We start from the raw sequence: 16,340 nt of genomic DNA, 5'->3' as shown, positions 1-16,340 counted from the left end.
GTTAATTTTTTTCAAATTAACAAAAATGAAGGTTTTTATGAACAAAAACTGAATAATAAATTTTCTATTTCAATGTTAAGCATCTTACAGTGAACTATAAACAATATTTATCATTTATAAAAATCTACTCAACAAATTTTCTACTTCTAGAATTATATAATCTACATTTTGAAAACACATCTTTAATGCCCTAAAAAGCATAAAAAGAATACATTTTCAATGTTTCAAATAACACATTTTCTTGAAACCCTGTCAAATCCGTAAATATTCTACAATTGTTAGGTTAATTTGTAGCACAATATGCTAGATCATTTCACCAATTCTTTTTATCCTTGACTTTAAAAAGAAGTTTGACTTTGTTTTTATTGAAATATTACATCAAAAACAGAAAAGTATTTTCATTTCAAAACATGAATAAGTAAAGAAACAAATTTTTTCTTGGAATACAATTTTACTTACATTTATAAGGGTTGGTTATTGATTTTTAAATATTAGATTTTTTTTGGATACATGCATATTCTTGATTGAGTATTAAATTACAATTGATATGACTGCTTACTTGAGTATGAACACATTGATATTCACATATTTACAATATTGTCTTATAACTTTACTTTGGTTTCATATAGGAGTGTCAGAAATAGAGGTTAGTTTTAGGAAGTTTTTATTTCTATAGTTTAAAAAGCAAAGTTGAGCTTACTGCTTGTCTTTAATCAAAATTACTTTTGAAATTGATTTTGAATCTGGTTTGGGTTTATTACTTAATACAATACACATACAATAATTTTTGAACTTGTTAAAAATGTTGAATTAAACTAATTAGTATGGTTTCCATGGTTCTCTCTTGATGACACTTGACTTGGATGAGTTGGATCCTGCTGAGGAACTGCTAGTTATGCTGCTGGATTCTGAGGATCTCCTAAGAAAAAAAATTATGTAGAATTTAAATTAATAAGGGAAGATGTTCAGTTCAGAGATAAAAAAAACCTCCCACTTATCAAAACTTGGTTTTAGCCCTGTGGGAGTTATTGTAAAAATATTTTAATTCCTAAAGGGCTTCTTAAAGCCTAATTTAACCTTTCCTAACCTCAAATAATCATATTCAGCTTTCTTTCTCTTAAAAAATTTGGGTTGGAACTACCATCTAATAAAATAGGTAGAAAATTAATAAATATTCAATAATATCTTCTTTAAAACTAAAATACTAATATTTTTTTTAATTAAAAGTTGATTTTCATGAAAAACTTGCATCTGTACAAAATCAAATAAAGGAAAGTTTGTTTTCCTAAAATATAAATATCCATAAAACAAATTAATTTTTTATTTGCAAATCAATAAAAGCATTGGTAAACCTTAATTAATGGTAAAAGAAAAATAATTTGCAATTTGCAGTGAAGTATGTTGCAAGTAAAACTTGCAAATTTTCACCTGCAAATGGCAAGAAAAATAAGTGTTTGTTGCATGCAAAATATCAACAATATTTCACTATTCCCTCAAATGTAATTTCATGTGTAAAATTATTTGGGATACCTATACAAAACTAATAACACTATTCTATTCCTGAGGGGGGCTTCTAAAATCCTTATTACTGCGGAGGTATTGACCCCCCCCCCCTCTAGCTATTTCGAAAAACCATAAGAGATAATAAAACAAGGTAAAAAGCATAGTTGTTCAAAAAATAGTTATATTTCAAAAAAAAACTTATTTACTTTATGTGGACAAATTTCTTTATGTAATTTATTATTATATTTTGTCCAATTTTGACTCATTGTTTTATACGTAAATACAATAAAAAGGAACTACATTAATTTTTGCGATGGTAAATTATGGACCTTTTTGTTATACATTCTATACAAAAAAAAGTTATTTTTGCAAGTGTATTGTAAGTGTTAATGGGACACTCCACATGTAAGATCAAAATGTACTATTTGTAGATTCATTTCCATGAAATATCTTTAATTTTTAGATCAATGCCCTTATTTTCAATTTATTTCAAAAAAAGGTGTACACATGTTTAAGGCACTTTGAAGGGAACCATTGACTACTGTGTATTTTTAGCCATCTAGGATTATAATTCTATTACTGTAAGTCAATTTAAAATCTAGTAAAATTTCCAAAGATTTAAAGGGATAAGAAAATGACCGATAAATTAATGAACATTCCCAATGATGATAAATAATATAACCTCTTATGTAGATTAAAATTAGCAGTTGAAACGTTCAAACACTCAATTGCACCCAATCAAAATTCACTAAATTCCCCAAAGTTGTTGAGCCAACGAATAAGCAAACTTTATCATAAAACTTTGAGGACTTGTGAAATAAACAGCCCAATGTCCCCTCTCTCTCTCTGTAAAATTTCACACCTGCTAAGAACCTTTCCATCTGGAGTTCTGATCATCTTCTTAATGACTTGTTCCCAGTTCTTGACCAACTTACGGAATCCAGAACTGTTCAGGTGGATACCATCAGAATAATACCTGGAATATTATATTTTATTATGCCTATAAAAAAATACTGGCCTACCAATATAAATGTATACTGGCCTCTCATTAGTAATTTAGTCTGTGTATTGGCCTATCATTGGTCATTTGTATTGTATGACGTCATTTTTAATGGCACTATAAAAAGCTTCGGAAAAATATAGTCAAGCAAAAGATGCAGTTTTCTAATATATCTATATGTCCGTCCTTTCTTCAGTCCGTCCGTAACGCATGTGCTTTCTCTTCTGTTGTATAAGATAGACAGCTGACTTTTTTGGTGAAGATTCCCTGTACTAATAAGCATCCAGTATAAAATTTACTTGGATCGTAGGTCTGTCGGGCACGCTTTAACAATATAGATATTTGTTTTTCTAAAAAGGTTTCGTGATTTTCTATTATATCTTGCATATTTCATCTCCTTCTTTTTTATGTTAATTTAACATCTAGTCTATAACTTTCTTTGTCCGTTTGTTAGGGTTGGAAAACGCGACTTCAGGGTTGTCACAAGACTATTAAAGAAAGACAAATAGACGGACAAAAGACCAAACAAATGTTCACAAACGTTACAACATAATATTTAATGTTTTTACTTTATTTGAAGCTACTCTACAAATATCTACCTTGAGTCCGGCTGTCCACACTCAGTAGTCAAATTATCATTGTTGCACAGCACAATATTATCATACTCGTGAACATTCGCGTGCAGGAACGAGTTGAACGCCTTGCGCAGCCGTTCATGGAAGGTCAGCGGGTTATTGGCCGGCAGGCCGGTCGTTGTACGCGGTAAGGGGAGTGATAGGACAAATACAGTTTCTCTGAATGTCTTGGAAGCCATGATAATGTGCTTGGAGTAGACAGTGGCTATACTGCCGGCCACTCCAGCTATGGAGTCCTCGTTGTTGATGCTGAGACAAGATTCCTCAATCTCTTGGGATCCAATGTGCACCAGAACAATGTCGTTGTGGGGCCTAAAGATTTTATATTTTTTTCTAATCCATTTTTGACTTGAAAAGTGGACCGGTGGTATGTCGTTTTGCAGAAATAAATTTAGACATAAAAAAAGAACCTAGTAATAGTGTCTAACTTTTTATCTTTGTGACGTAACAAAAATCGAAGGATGAGAGGGGAGGTGGGAAAGGAACCCCCTAAAAAAGAGATGGATTTTTGTTACGTCACAAAGATAAAAAGTTAGACACTATTACTAGGTTCCATAAAAAATAGAATACTTTTAATAATTGCAAAAACTAAAAAGTCAAAGACAAAAGTATTATTTGTTTGATTCACGAAAAAGGAAATATGAAAAATAAATAAGTGATTTGATGTTTTTAAAATACATGTCTCAGACAACCCCGATTTTAGTAACATTTTCGCTGCTATGGTAAAATTACAATTTAAGCAACAAACTACACAATTACAAAGTTGCGCATTTTGAGTTGGATAATATTAAAATAATACCTAACATTCTCTAGAACCCTGTTCATAGTGTTGGTAACCTGCAATCTTGCAAAGTTGATTCCGTCCAACTTTGCAAGAGCTTTTGTCAGCTGGGCCTGATCTATCTGCCAACCACGGGACACTACACAATCATTCAGTATTAGATCATTTCATATCTTTTCATTTCATATTTAAGAGAAAAAAACATGACTTCTTTTCCAGTATGGCTTCGAAACCGAATAATATCCAGTGGATTAGATCGATACTGAAAAATCATGTATAGCATCGTATTACAGACAATTTTCCACGAATATTAAAAAGATTACTACCAGTTGTGTTAGCAAGGGCCTTAGGCCCATCGAGGCTAACAACACTGATTTTAACCTTATATTTTTCATTATAATATCCGCGAAACTCTTTCTGTCACATTTTCTGTCTTTATAGCTAACCATATCTATTAACTTCAGTTAAATTATCACTCTTTCGATAAATCATGTAATTTTTTAGTTTGATTAGACATACACATATATATATAGGTTTTTTTCAATAATTATTTGACCGATTTGTAAAATAGTTTTAAAAATTGGGAAACATATGTATGCTGATAGGCCATAAATAAAAACTAAAATCTATTCATTATTATGTGAATATATATTAACTCGTATAGGAATTTATATGATCTAATACAGAACCTATGAAACACTCAACAGTGAGGGGTGGGTATTGGGGCGACATCAGCCGTTTTGTAAAGCTATCCAGCGACGGCAACCGTTTCAGGATTGTGTTGGACTTTCGGGTGTTTTCTTCGCCAGAATCTTGTCCTGTTAAATTATATATAACTATAGAAGTAAGTTCAGATTTTATATGGCCAAAGAAAACATTTTGGTGTTTTCTTATAAATCATGACCAGCAAAAAAAAGAAAAAAAAGATCTTACTAGCCACTAGACCGATATTGCTCTACTTTACAGTAAAGCTTCTTACAGGAACTTGTAAAGTTTTTTTTTACTTTTTTTAGGAAGGGAACCTCCGTCCTTTCAAGATAGATAGCCCCTAGGAAAAACTGAAATTATATATGTGTAGTCGACCCTCCCCCCCTCTTTAACATTTTCCTGGAGGCCTCTAGGGGCCTATTCACTAGTGTACTAAAGTTATATATGCCTGCAGTAGCTTCTGACGAGCTGTCCTTTGAGCTCTGTGATTCCAGACCACTCACAACCTCCTTCTGTTTCTGACATTCCTCAGCCAGAGTTGTTGGGGTAGCAGGCTTGGACGCAGCTTTTGTGCTCTTGTGCGCGCTTTCATATATAAATACATCATCATTTGTATTCTGATGGATTATATTATTCTTTTTAGCCTCTTTGCAGAGCTTTCTTAGATTGTGATTCTTTCGACTTTCATTGATGCGTTCAGTATCATCTTCATACTTCTTAATACGAATTATTCTCTCCTCTTCTGAAGGAGTTAGCATGGGTAGCCTATCAGTACTCATGCTACGTTTAGATTGTATCAGCTTCCTGGCTTGATCTAGCGGATTTTCTATTTTGGTGATATTTTCAGTGGACACTGATTGAGATTTTGTGCGGAACAAGTTTCTGCGGTGGTTCTGTCGCAGTGGGGTAGTTTTGTTGCTGTGCCTGGCTAGCTTGTCCATGGGCCGCATGGGGCCCCTGTTCACGTCGATGGTCTTCTTGCGGTTGTTGGCCATCTCCTTCATTACTTTCCGTTTGATTAGATACTCGGAATACCTGAAATTTTAATAATTACAGCAGATATCATAAAAATCAGCTTTTTTACCGTCAAAAAGATTATTATTGTCCCAAAAATAATTATTTTTGTGCAAATTTTTGCAATAGAAATTTAGAACTGTTAAAAAATATAATATCTAAAATTAAATATTAGGATGTCCGATGTTGATTAGGGGGTAATGCAATCTCCCCCCCCCCCCTATTTTACAGAATCTTTTCTTTTATAACTTATCTAACCTAATTTTTTAAATTTTTTGGGAAGGAGGTCCCATAAAAAAATGTTGGCACCTATTATTACATTTTTTGTATACACTCAAATGTGTTTTGCAAAATTATTTAGGTGGTGCTGTACCTTAAAGAACCTTTTAAAAATAAAATAGAGGGAGGTGGAAATTTATGCCTAACCCCTGCGGGGGGACCTAATTATGCGAGGCTACCCTGTACCAAATTTAACCTGACCTATTTTGACTTCAAGTAAAATACAAAGACAAATACTTTCTTCCGCACCCCCCTTTATTTTTCATTTTTTCTAAGTTAAGAGAATTTCTGAAACCGCAATTAATACTGTTTGTCCTGTCAACATTAGTTTGTAAGCTATTTGTACCTGAGCTTGCCACCCTGTCTGGAGCCATCCTCTCTGTCCATTCTGATGGAGATCTCCTCCTCGTGGTCATACTTCAGGTCGGATATGTTGCTCATGCTGGACTTGGCGGGTCCGTCGATCACATAGCTGAACGCGCCGTCAGGGGATTCCCTGATTTTTTATCATACAGATATTTTTGAAACTTAGTGTTTAATTAATTTGATGCCGAACGTTTTTGTGTCAGTGTTTAATAGTTATTTCTCGCATCGTATTATAAACACCTTTCCGCGGATATAATACGATGCTAGACATAGTTTTTTTCGTATGGATGAGAACCGGTTCTAATCCACCGGATATTAATCAGTTTCAAATGAATACAAGAAAAGTGTTTCAAAATTTCTATATCTTATCAAGATTAATGATATTTCTAAAGAATTGTAGATTTAGTTTGAAATGGTGAAATAATAAAAAAGAAAGGCACGACTATCAAATTAAACTTCTAGATTTGTGGTATTCCTATTTTGTAAACTTGCGGCTACGCCCCTAGAGGCCGCTATTGCCACTTTAAATGTTTTTTTTTTTAAATTTCAAACGATATTATACATGTTACCAAATTTTGCCAGATTTTTTTCTATGTTGCGTTGAAGTCTCTAGAAAAAAATATTTTTAAAATTCGATTTTTGTGATTTCTCTTGGGGGGGGTGGTGGTACCCTCCCAAAAAAAATTATAAACCCTCCCGGGACCTATGAGAAGCTACCCTGTTAAGGAGAACCCAATCGGTTCTGCGGTTAGCGAGATTCTTTGGTACAAACAGACAGACAGACATCGTTCTACTTTGTATTATAGATAATAATTTCACGTAAAAAAATTTTAACAAATACTTTAAAGGGCGCGGCAGCTGCGTCTAAGCCTCAAAATTAAACCAGCTAAAAAATAAATTCTAAAAAGATGGATTATTTGTTTTCGAACTGGTTTAGAAATCCAGCTGAATTTTAAATCTATAATACTATGAATTCACTGAGGCTTATAGACGGCTGACGCGCCACTGTCAAGCCCTTATAATTTGTACCTTAGGAAAAAAGGTTAACATCAAAAATATTTTTTGCCTTTCGGATAAAAACTTTTGATAATTAAATTTGAATTTTAACAAAAAATCAAAAATAAACATTAAACAATAACTGACAATATTTATATCAGCAATTTAATTAAAATTAAAATTGTCATAAAAATAGAAATTTTACTGGCATAAAATTAGCACAAACTTAGTTTTCGGTTGTAAACAATTGGTAGTGGTGAGGAAGGATTTAGAAGAATTCACTCAATCCAATCTAAATAATAGTTGAAACTTTACCTTGTAATATAATATTTTGTATAATTGCATGCAATTTTTGAAATTAAAAAATAAGATAAAAATATCCATATTGATATCCCTGATATCGGCAAAGTCAGGTAAGCTGGAGGGAGCATCATACAGCGAGGTTTCTCTGTCCTGTTTTATCATCATAGTAATCACCTCGCCCTCCATACTCATCTGGGTATTACGGCCAGAGATGGGGTATGTGTTTGAGCAGATAGAATAGTCCTGAAATAAAATAAAAATGTTTTGGTGCTTTTTATCAAAGTGCATTAACCTTGCGGGGTTACCAAATACCTAATATAACCTAACTCAGCATGAACTAAAAAAAATAAACAAACAAAAAGTATCCCCCAACCTTTTCTCAAATAAAGTTTGGGGTGGTGTGGTTCGATACTCGACTTAGAGGAAACCGCCCTTTATTTTGTATGATAGGGAAGCTTTACAAAGTGTCTCAACCATGTGACGTCATAAAAATGAGGGGATATCTATCTTTTTTAAGGGTTCTCTTTCCCACTTATCCTCTCATCTCTTATTTTTATGACGTCACATGGTTGATTTTTGAGACACTTTGTAAAGCTTCATTAGTTGCTATATTGCAAACTTCAAAAAAAATTTGAAATATGGTTTTATTTAGTTATGTCAGAGATCTTCAACTTCAAAAATTGTAATCTACCTGTGTTGGTGTTGGGGGAATATTATGGTTATATCCAGGCATATCATAACAGATAGGATATGATGGAGACATAGAATATGAGGAGGCTATGGAGGGTGTGGGTATCTGGCTGGCTGGAGGCCTGGCCACTGGAAACTGTTCTGGTCCGGGTATCTCTGCCCTGGGGTTAGCAAAACTGTAGAATACATAATACATCTTTAGGGCTAAATTTATGATTATAAGCTATGCCATAAAAGGGCCAGTAAAGCCAGACATTGTAGGGGATGTAGAGGGGGGGGGGGAGGGAGTCTATACTTTACATTCAATTTTAGTATTAAAATGAAAAAAAAATTAAATAATTTTTCGAGGATGGCTGTATGAAGCTTCACTGTAAAGTACAACCAATCAGTTCTGTGGTTAGTCAAATTCTTCATTACACATAGACACACAAACATCCTATTAGTTACACCCCCGAGAATATAGCATACGGTAGATAGATAATATAAAAGTTAACTCTTGGCCTTTAATTAAACTACATTTACAAAAGACAAATTTCACATTGCTATCAAAATAACTATCATCATTATTCCATAGTTTTCTATGCCTGTGTTTAATATACTGTTTGCTGATAGGAATCTTTCCATTTTTCTTTTTCACTTCTTTCTCAACAACTTTTTTCTTCTCCTCCTTCTTTTCTGGAGTTTTGGGGGTGACAACAATCTTCTTTTTGGGAGAATCTCCGCCCCCTTCTGCATCAGATAGTTCACAAGATTGAAGTTCGGCGTTTGAGGTGATGGTTATTTTAAAATCATCACCTTCAATAACTTTACTTCTAACACAGGAATCAATGGTAAGACTGGGGTTAGGTTTGTTCTCAACTATTGTCACATTCTTGGCATCTTTGGCGTCCTTGTTATGACCATCTTTGTCCTTGTCTTTGGCATCTCGTGGCGTTTTCTTGAAAATATTTGACTTGGTGTTAGTGAGAGGTTTTAGTTTGGAAGCATCAGATTTCTTGGCAGGATTGACCGGCGTGGCTGCTGGTGTGCGTGATATTGAGTTGGATCTTGTCAATGGTTTGCTTTTACCAGTAAAGCTGATCTCAAATGAATCTGAGTGTTGCATGGTTTTTGTGGCAGCCCTGGGTGGTGGATCTTCTTTGGGCGGCTTTTCTACAATGGCAGCTGCGGCTGTGACGACCGGAGTTACTGACTTGGCAGCCTGCTGGAGCTTGGCTTCTGTTAGGTTGGGTATGTCGGGGATACAAATATCAGGTGTTGGGGATGGGTCTGCACCCTCAGCTCCCAGACCATTACCAATGATAACCTACACAAGGAAAGAAAGATAAGTTTCCAAATACGAAAAAAAATTTATTCATTATATTTTTCAAACATGTAATAAATTTACTTCCCTCCAAATTTGTCACAAAAGAAAATATTTACCTGAGAATCTGTAATTTCTTGCATGGACGGAGTTTTACTCAAAGGTTTCCGTGGCTTGGATCCTGCCCGTTTATTTGTATTATTCTTGGAGAGATTTGTGATTTGTGGAGGAACCTTCTTGTCAATTGATCTTGATCTGTTGAGTATTTTCTTTGGCTTTACTCCTTTCTTAGGTTTAAAAGGTTCTTCAATCAAAGGTTCATCTTCGCTAGGTGTAAATACTAAATTAGGAGTTGAAACTACATCCTCCTTAACAACTAGATCTTTGGAAGTTAAGTCAGTGATTGTACTAGCTTCTTTGGTAAGATGTTGCACAGTTTGGGTTTCTTTGAAGAATTGGCTAATTTTGGTTGTTTGCTGAGAAGAATCTACTAGAGGAGTTTTTGCTTTTACAGGAGCAACATGACCTTTCTTGTTTCTATCAAGATCTTCTTCTGATGATTCATAACCATTTAGATTTGATCTTTCTTTGTCTGCTTTACTCTTATTTCTCTTTCTTACTCTTCTTTTGGTTTCCCCGGATTTTTTTATTTCTTCAGCTGATGTTGATGAATTGGCAGATTTTCTAAGACTCAAAGTTTTCATTTTTTCAAGAACTTCTTGCATTTTGCTTTCAAGGTTGCCTTCAGAGCCATCTTTTGCCCTGTAAAGTTCTAGTTCCTTTCTAAGCAAACTATTATCTTCTTTGAGGTTGTTAATAAGATGTTCAAGTTCAATATCTCTCATGACAAGAATCTTTTCAAGTTTCATCATAAGAGAATCAACCATTTGATCAGGTGGACCTGTCAGTTCACCATTCTTTACAATCTCAACTTTATCATCATCAATATTAAAGATACTATCATCATTTTCACCAGTTGACAACACTTTGGCTTTCATTTGGTTAAGATTGCAGCAAAGATTATTGACTCCAAGTTGAATATTACATAGAGTACCAGCAATACCAGTTATAGTATGTTCTGTTGTGTTTAGACTATCTTTGATTGGCATCATTTCCATTCGCATAAAGTTAGCCAACTGCTTGGCAGTAAATGAAGACTCAATATCTGATATCTCAGCCCCAAACTCAAGTAACTCAGTTTCAGAGACACTTCTAATTAGATTAGACGTGTCTTGATTGCTGCCATAACCTCCACAGTTAGCCATGGTGGATACTTTATCAGTAGCAGCTGAACATGATTCTGAATCTGTTGTGAGGAACTTATTATCATCCTCTACATTGACCCACATCTCTTCAGAGTTAGGGGTCTCTCCCTCATTACCTAACTTGGTCAAATCAAGGTAATTAACAGATCTTGACATGTCAATTGGATTCTTCATCATATCCAGCCACTCTTCATTCTTGTTGTCAGAAAATGCTCTGTTGAAGCCATCAATTGAGACAGATGAGCTTCTGGCAAGCTCACCAGGATCTGATTCTGATGTTTTGGGAGCTTTGTCATAGATCAAATTGCGTTCTTCTGCGGATCTTGACCTGGGAGGTTCATCAGAATCATCAGCATGCTCTAACAACACCCGACAGACAACCTCGTCAGTGAATGAATGTGATTTGACAAATGTAGTTGTTCTGTCCCTAAATCTGGCCGAGTCTGTCATCAAGTGTTCAGCTTCCTCTCTGGCTGCAAGTTCCGTCTGCACCTTGGCAAGGATTGTTATAGTTAAAAGCATTATTTTTTTTTATAAAAATAATAAAGAGAAAGTAAAGAAGCGCCAAGAGATCAGAATAGATACTTTTTCAAATCATGTCAAAAAGAATTAGAAATATTATTTTGAATTAATGAAAACCAGATAAGTATTTACCTAGGTTATAATTTTCAAAAATATGCAGGAAATTGAAAAAAAACTTTGCTGTTAATTTGTTTTAATAAAAGCTTTTAGTAAATAATCCTTGAACCTGAGTGCTAAATAATCTATTTGGATCTGTCTGAGTACTGTTGAATCTAAGCTCAATGCATGGGGTGCGACTTAGGTTGGGGAAACCTTCAGTAATGATATCATAATTAACAGGCGTTGCTTCGGTTTGCATAAAAGCATTAGCAGCCGCCGGCAGCACATCTGAAGCCGACATTTTGGCGGGGAAATTTGCAAGATCTTTCAGGGTTAGATCAGTTTGAATGCTGCTGGTTTTAGGCTTCTTTGAGTTGCCGCTGTTTTTGGAGGATTTGTTATCCGGAAGTGTCTGAACGTGGGAGGATTTTTGTCTTGGAGCAGGATCTGTTTGGGTTTGTATTGTATGACTCTTCACCTTTCCATCACCATTCCTATTGTCACTGTTACATTTCTTATCAGCTGGGGTTTGACAGCTGGATTCTGTAAAGGTGTTTTGTCTGATAAGCTGCGGCTTTTTCTCAAGGTAGTTGAATTTGATTGGACTCAATGATCTGGAGCTGCTAGAACTTCCTGGGCTTGGCAGGCAGCTGCTTCCTGATAACAACAGAAAAATTATGCTTTATATACCCTGGGGGTACTTGAGAGGGGAGGGAAGAAGTCATCCCCCATAAATTTTGAATTCGAATTTTAAAAAGAAAAAAAAAATTTGGGGGTAAAAGATTAATTTTTTTTTAGGGGCGATTTCTCTTGGTAAAGTGGTGTTACCTATCCCAAAAGAGCGATAAACCTTCTCAGTCCCTACTTTAAAAGAAGAAACATATCAGTTAAGCGATTAGGGATATTCTAAGGTACAGACACGCGGACACAAATCATGTTTCTTTTATATAATGATAAATCTCAAACATTATTTATCATTTATTCATCTTTAAAAACTATTTCTTAAATGAAAACTTTGAAAAAAGGGATTAAGATCTTTATAAACTGTAATAGATTTTAAAAGGCTTTTTATAATATGTCTACCTGGAGAAGTTGGTAGATCTGAAGTTACAGAATCTTCTCTTCCATCCTTCCTTTTCTTATCTGCTACATTAGCATCTTTCTTGGTATTAACACTTTCTTTGCTCCCGGATTTTCCAAGTTGTATTGGAACTGTTGTCCTATAATAATTTTAAAAAGTTATTATTGGTGAATTTTCCCAAACATATCTATAAAAAAAAAATATTATATGCATGATATGAACCTCAAAAGAAATATTTTTTGCATATGATTTGTATGCAAGTATTGTAAAAAAACACAAATCTTAAAAAAAGGTTTTGACTAACAGAAAATTGGAGATATCCGCTTGATTAGAACCGGTTCTCAGACATCCCGAAAAATCATGTATAGCATTGTAGTACAAACAATTTTCCGCGAAAATGAAAATAAAAATAAAAATAAAATTTATTCCAGTTTTGTTAGCTCGAGCCTTCATCCGGTCGGGGCTACCAAAACTGGTTTTACTCTTATAATTTTTCATTCTAATATCCGCGAGGTATCTTATAATACGATGCGACAACTAAGTATTAAAAATTTCTGTACACACAGCTAAATACATACCTCCTTAATTTTGCATGTTCAGGATTCTTGGTATCATTCAATATTTTAGCCACACCATGTTTACTCACAAGAAGATTTATATTCTTTAGCTCCACTCCATTTATATTTATGTCAATCTCAATGATTTGTTTGTCTTCATCCGCGTCAGAGAACTCTTCATCAAAGTCAGAGGTGAGGTTAGCACTGCTGTTGTTACTGTAAGGATTTCTTCGTCCTACAACTGAAATTTTAAAAAAGTATCATTATTTATAAAAATAAACTAAATTTATTTCAAAATAGGTACAAGGTTCTAATAAAATAGTTTTTAAATCAATATTTAAGCAATTCAAAGTTCTAAATATTATAAACATATTTCTAGCCCCTAAAGTGGACTTAAACCCTGTGGGACCCTGCCACTAAGTCTTTTAACCCATACTTAACCTTACCTAACCTAGAATAAGCATACAAGATATAGGTTCTAAGCTTCTATTTTAAAAAGTTTTCATATGCAAATTATGATTTAATTTCATCCATTATTAGATAAAAAAAAATAAATGTTTTTTCATTAATTTTCTCCATGAAAAACCTGTAAATAATCCAAAGAACAAAGTTTGAAAAGAAAAAGAATTGTAAAATGAAAGAGTAAAATTGAAAGCATGTAACCCTGAAAAAATATCATCAAAACAACATTTTTGCAAAATTTTATAAAGCTCGGTCTTTTTGTTTAAATGAAATTTGAGAAATTAAAATCCCCAAGAATAAACAATATATAATTAAATATTTTAAGACTTACAAATGTTTTTTTTTAGATTTTAAACAAAAATGTTATGTTTTCATTTTTAAATATAAACTTGATACATAATTCAAAGATTTTGATAAAGGTTATTCTATTAACTTAAAACAATTAAGGTTTAGGTAATGGCTTGGTTTTGGAATTTTTTAATGTATTTACCCAAAACAATCTATGAATTTGAAATGAAAAAATCACGACTGTTTAAAATGTTGAAGAATAAAAAGGCCATTGTTTGTTATTTTGACCTAGTGCCGTTTACAGACAGGCGCTATGCCCACAAAATACTAGACAAAATAATCAATAGATAGATAGATAGATAACTTTTGCAAGAATAAAAAAGGAAATTAAATCACAAAGATGAATAAATGTCAATACAGGCAAAGTTTATTTTTTTTTTAAACAGTATAATTCTTAAACTATCTATTTTTCAACACTACTAAGGGCTTCATTCAAAGACTCTAATAGCTTTGCCCTAAGAGGAAGGTGTTGGACACTCCCCAAATATTTTCTATGATTAAAAAAAATATATTACTTTTTTTTAGTTTGGGGGGGGGTTGTTTTCTTGTGACCATAACTTTAAGCAATGGAAAAATTGCAATTTCTATACATAAATTCTCTGAAAAATACATATACAATACAAACATCTTATTACTTTATAATATAGGGCATTTTACGAGATAGTTATTCATAAATCAAATGTACATCTATTCGTTACGGATAGACCATTTTTAGAAAGAGTAGAAAAAATTTGCTTCTAAAAATGGTAAAATTGTTACCTAAAGTGTTATACACTGGAGGACAACCGGCTCCAGGAGATAAGTTTACACATCCATCATCGTAGGCCTTCAAATCAGAGATAATAATTCGGCGGTTTCCCTCTAAGGGACAAGTCTAGCACATACCCCCTTCCCCTGGTTTAAATTAAATTGATAATAAGAGTTAAAGTCGTGGGAAGTTTTTAGTTTGTTTATTTATTACTTTGAAACAGGTAAAGGTGGGCTTTTTTAAGTACTGGGCCGTATGGCTCCACATGGTTAGGGCATCTCTGGCATAGACTCTGCAGGGGTAAGGTGTATAAAAGAAAATTCAACCATATTTTTAATTTATAACAAAATAGAAAGTTCAGTTTGGTGCTGGATAGGCATTTTGAGAAGCACTAATTATTTCTTTATATAGATAAAAACGAAAAGAGTAAAAATTTTCATTTGATTAAGATATCCAAAATGTCATTAGCAAAGGCATTGTGTTTTAAAAATTCAACCTATTATATGAATTCTAAGGATAGAAACAAAGCATAGAAAATTGATTTAATTATTGACAGCATAAGAGTTAGTGTTATTTGATCAGTTTATTTGAAGAATTACCATTCAGTTTTTTGGACTGAAGACACTCAAGCACTTTGGTTAGGTCAAAAGTACACAAATAAGTACATACATCTAAGATTTTAAAAAAGGTATGTTGGTACAAGCGTTTTAATAGTCCCGTTCGTGGCAACGCTTCTTAAAGGGCGATTCTTCGTTTTTTCACAGTAGCTTTTTTCGTATTTCTAGCCCCTGCGGGGGGCTCTAACCCTGCGGGGCCTATTGCCTAATCCTGTGGGGCAATCATCTAACCCAATATAACCTAAAATAACCTATCAAAAGCAATTTTAAAAATAAGACGAATCGCCCGTTAAGGGGCGTTGCCACGAAAGGGACTATTCCCGCGTTTTTAGATGTCTTACTATACGACAATAGACAACTTACGAACACACAGTTGGTCCTCCTTTTACTTGATTTATGTTATCTTACTTGTATTAATAGTCTTAATATTTGTTATGAAATTATAATCTCTGCCTTGATAGTCTGAGACAGATGCTGAATTGCAACTTGTAAAGGTTCTCCAGACTTGCCTCCAGCCTGTGGTCCTCCAACACTGCACACACACAACCAGACAATCAATACAACGTATTTACAATCCAAAGGAATGTAGGTTAGAATAAAAAGCTTTGTCTAGCACTCAAGAACGGCAGGAAGGGAAGGGACATTGGACTGTTACTTGTCTTGTCCCTTAAATCTCTGGATAATTTAGCCATTTCACTTTTAAACAAGAAAGAAAATCACAATTTATTCGTACAAATTAAACCCCATCAATTCAATACCTATATGAACTGATGGAAGAAAATGGTAATTAGTTGGATTTTGATAAAAAAAATCTGCCATCTATCTTGAGTAGTTACCGAATAAAATCTTTTTTTTCTTAATGACTAACAGACATACTAACTGCAGCTTCTCAACTGATTATTTAGTTTCCAAAATGACAAAATAAGAAATTATTAATATAGAAGGCGTGCAACTTATTTCTTATGAATTAGCTAATTCATTACCACAACTTTGCCATGCATCCTATTTCCACTTCACAGAAGTAAAATTGCTCAAAATTTTGCACAAAATTGGTGGAATTTAT

The 16,340-nt window shown here is 33.6% G+C and overlaps 1 protein-coding gene across 1 annotated transcript; it reads right to left on the bottom strand.

Annotated features, from left to right (window-relative positions):
- Window positions 1-49: 49 nt before the first annotated feature.
- Window positions 50-15,969, bottom strand: LOC145313744 (uncharacterized). Its single transcript, XM_080153312.1, has 15 exons — window positions 15,933-15,969; window positions 13,124-13,343; window positions 12,548-12,684; window positions 11,592-12,121; window positions 9,698-11,329; window positions 8,860-9,581; window positions 8,277-8,436; window positions 7,626-7,828; window positions 6,267-6,416; window positions 5,076-5,662; window positions 4,609-4,737; window positions 3,938-4,058; window positions 3,103-3,450; window positions 2,366-2,479; window positions 50-919 (listed from the first exon to the last, which is right to left on the bottom strand). The coding sequence occupies exons 1-15, from the start codon at window positions 15,967-15,969 to the stop codon at window positions 820-822; spliced, it is 5,190 nt and encodes a 1,729-aa protein (XP_080009438.1). The 3' UTR covers window positions 50-819.
- Window positions 15,970-16,340: the final 371 nt, after the last annotated feature.

This window comes from Acartia tonsa, chromosome 3 (assembly GCF_053477335.1).
Source record: "Acartia tonsa isolate MP-2025a chromosome 3, ASM5347733v1, whole genome shotgun sequence".
NCBI lineage: Eukaryota > Metazoa > Arthropoda > Copepoda > Calanoida > Acartiidae > Acartia > Acartia tonsa.
Note: the sequence above shows the minus strand (reverse complement) of the source record. Positions and strands in the feature narration are given on the sequence as shown.

What these genes read in the sequence shown, in the direction of transcription:
- LOC145313744 (XM_080153312.1), bottom strand. Translation starts at nt 15,969, where the DNA reads ATGGCTAAATTATCCAGAGATTTAAGGGACAAGACAA. An exon ending in AAACAGTATATTAAACACAG is followed by an intron (nt 8,437 to 8,859) that starts GCATAGAAAACT and finishes TGCTAACCCCAG; the next exon opens with GGCAGAGATACCCGGACCAG. An exon ending in AGGGTTCTAGAGAATGTTAG is followed by an intron (nt 3,451 to 3,937) that starts GTATTATTTTAA and finishes TAAAATCTTTAG; the next exon opens with GCCCCACAACGACATTGTTC.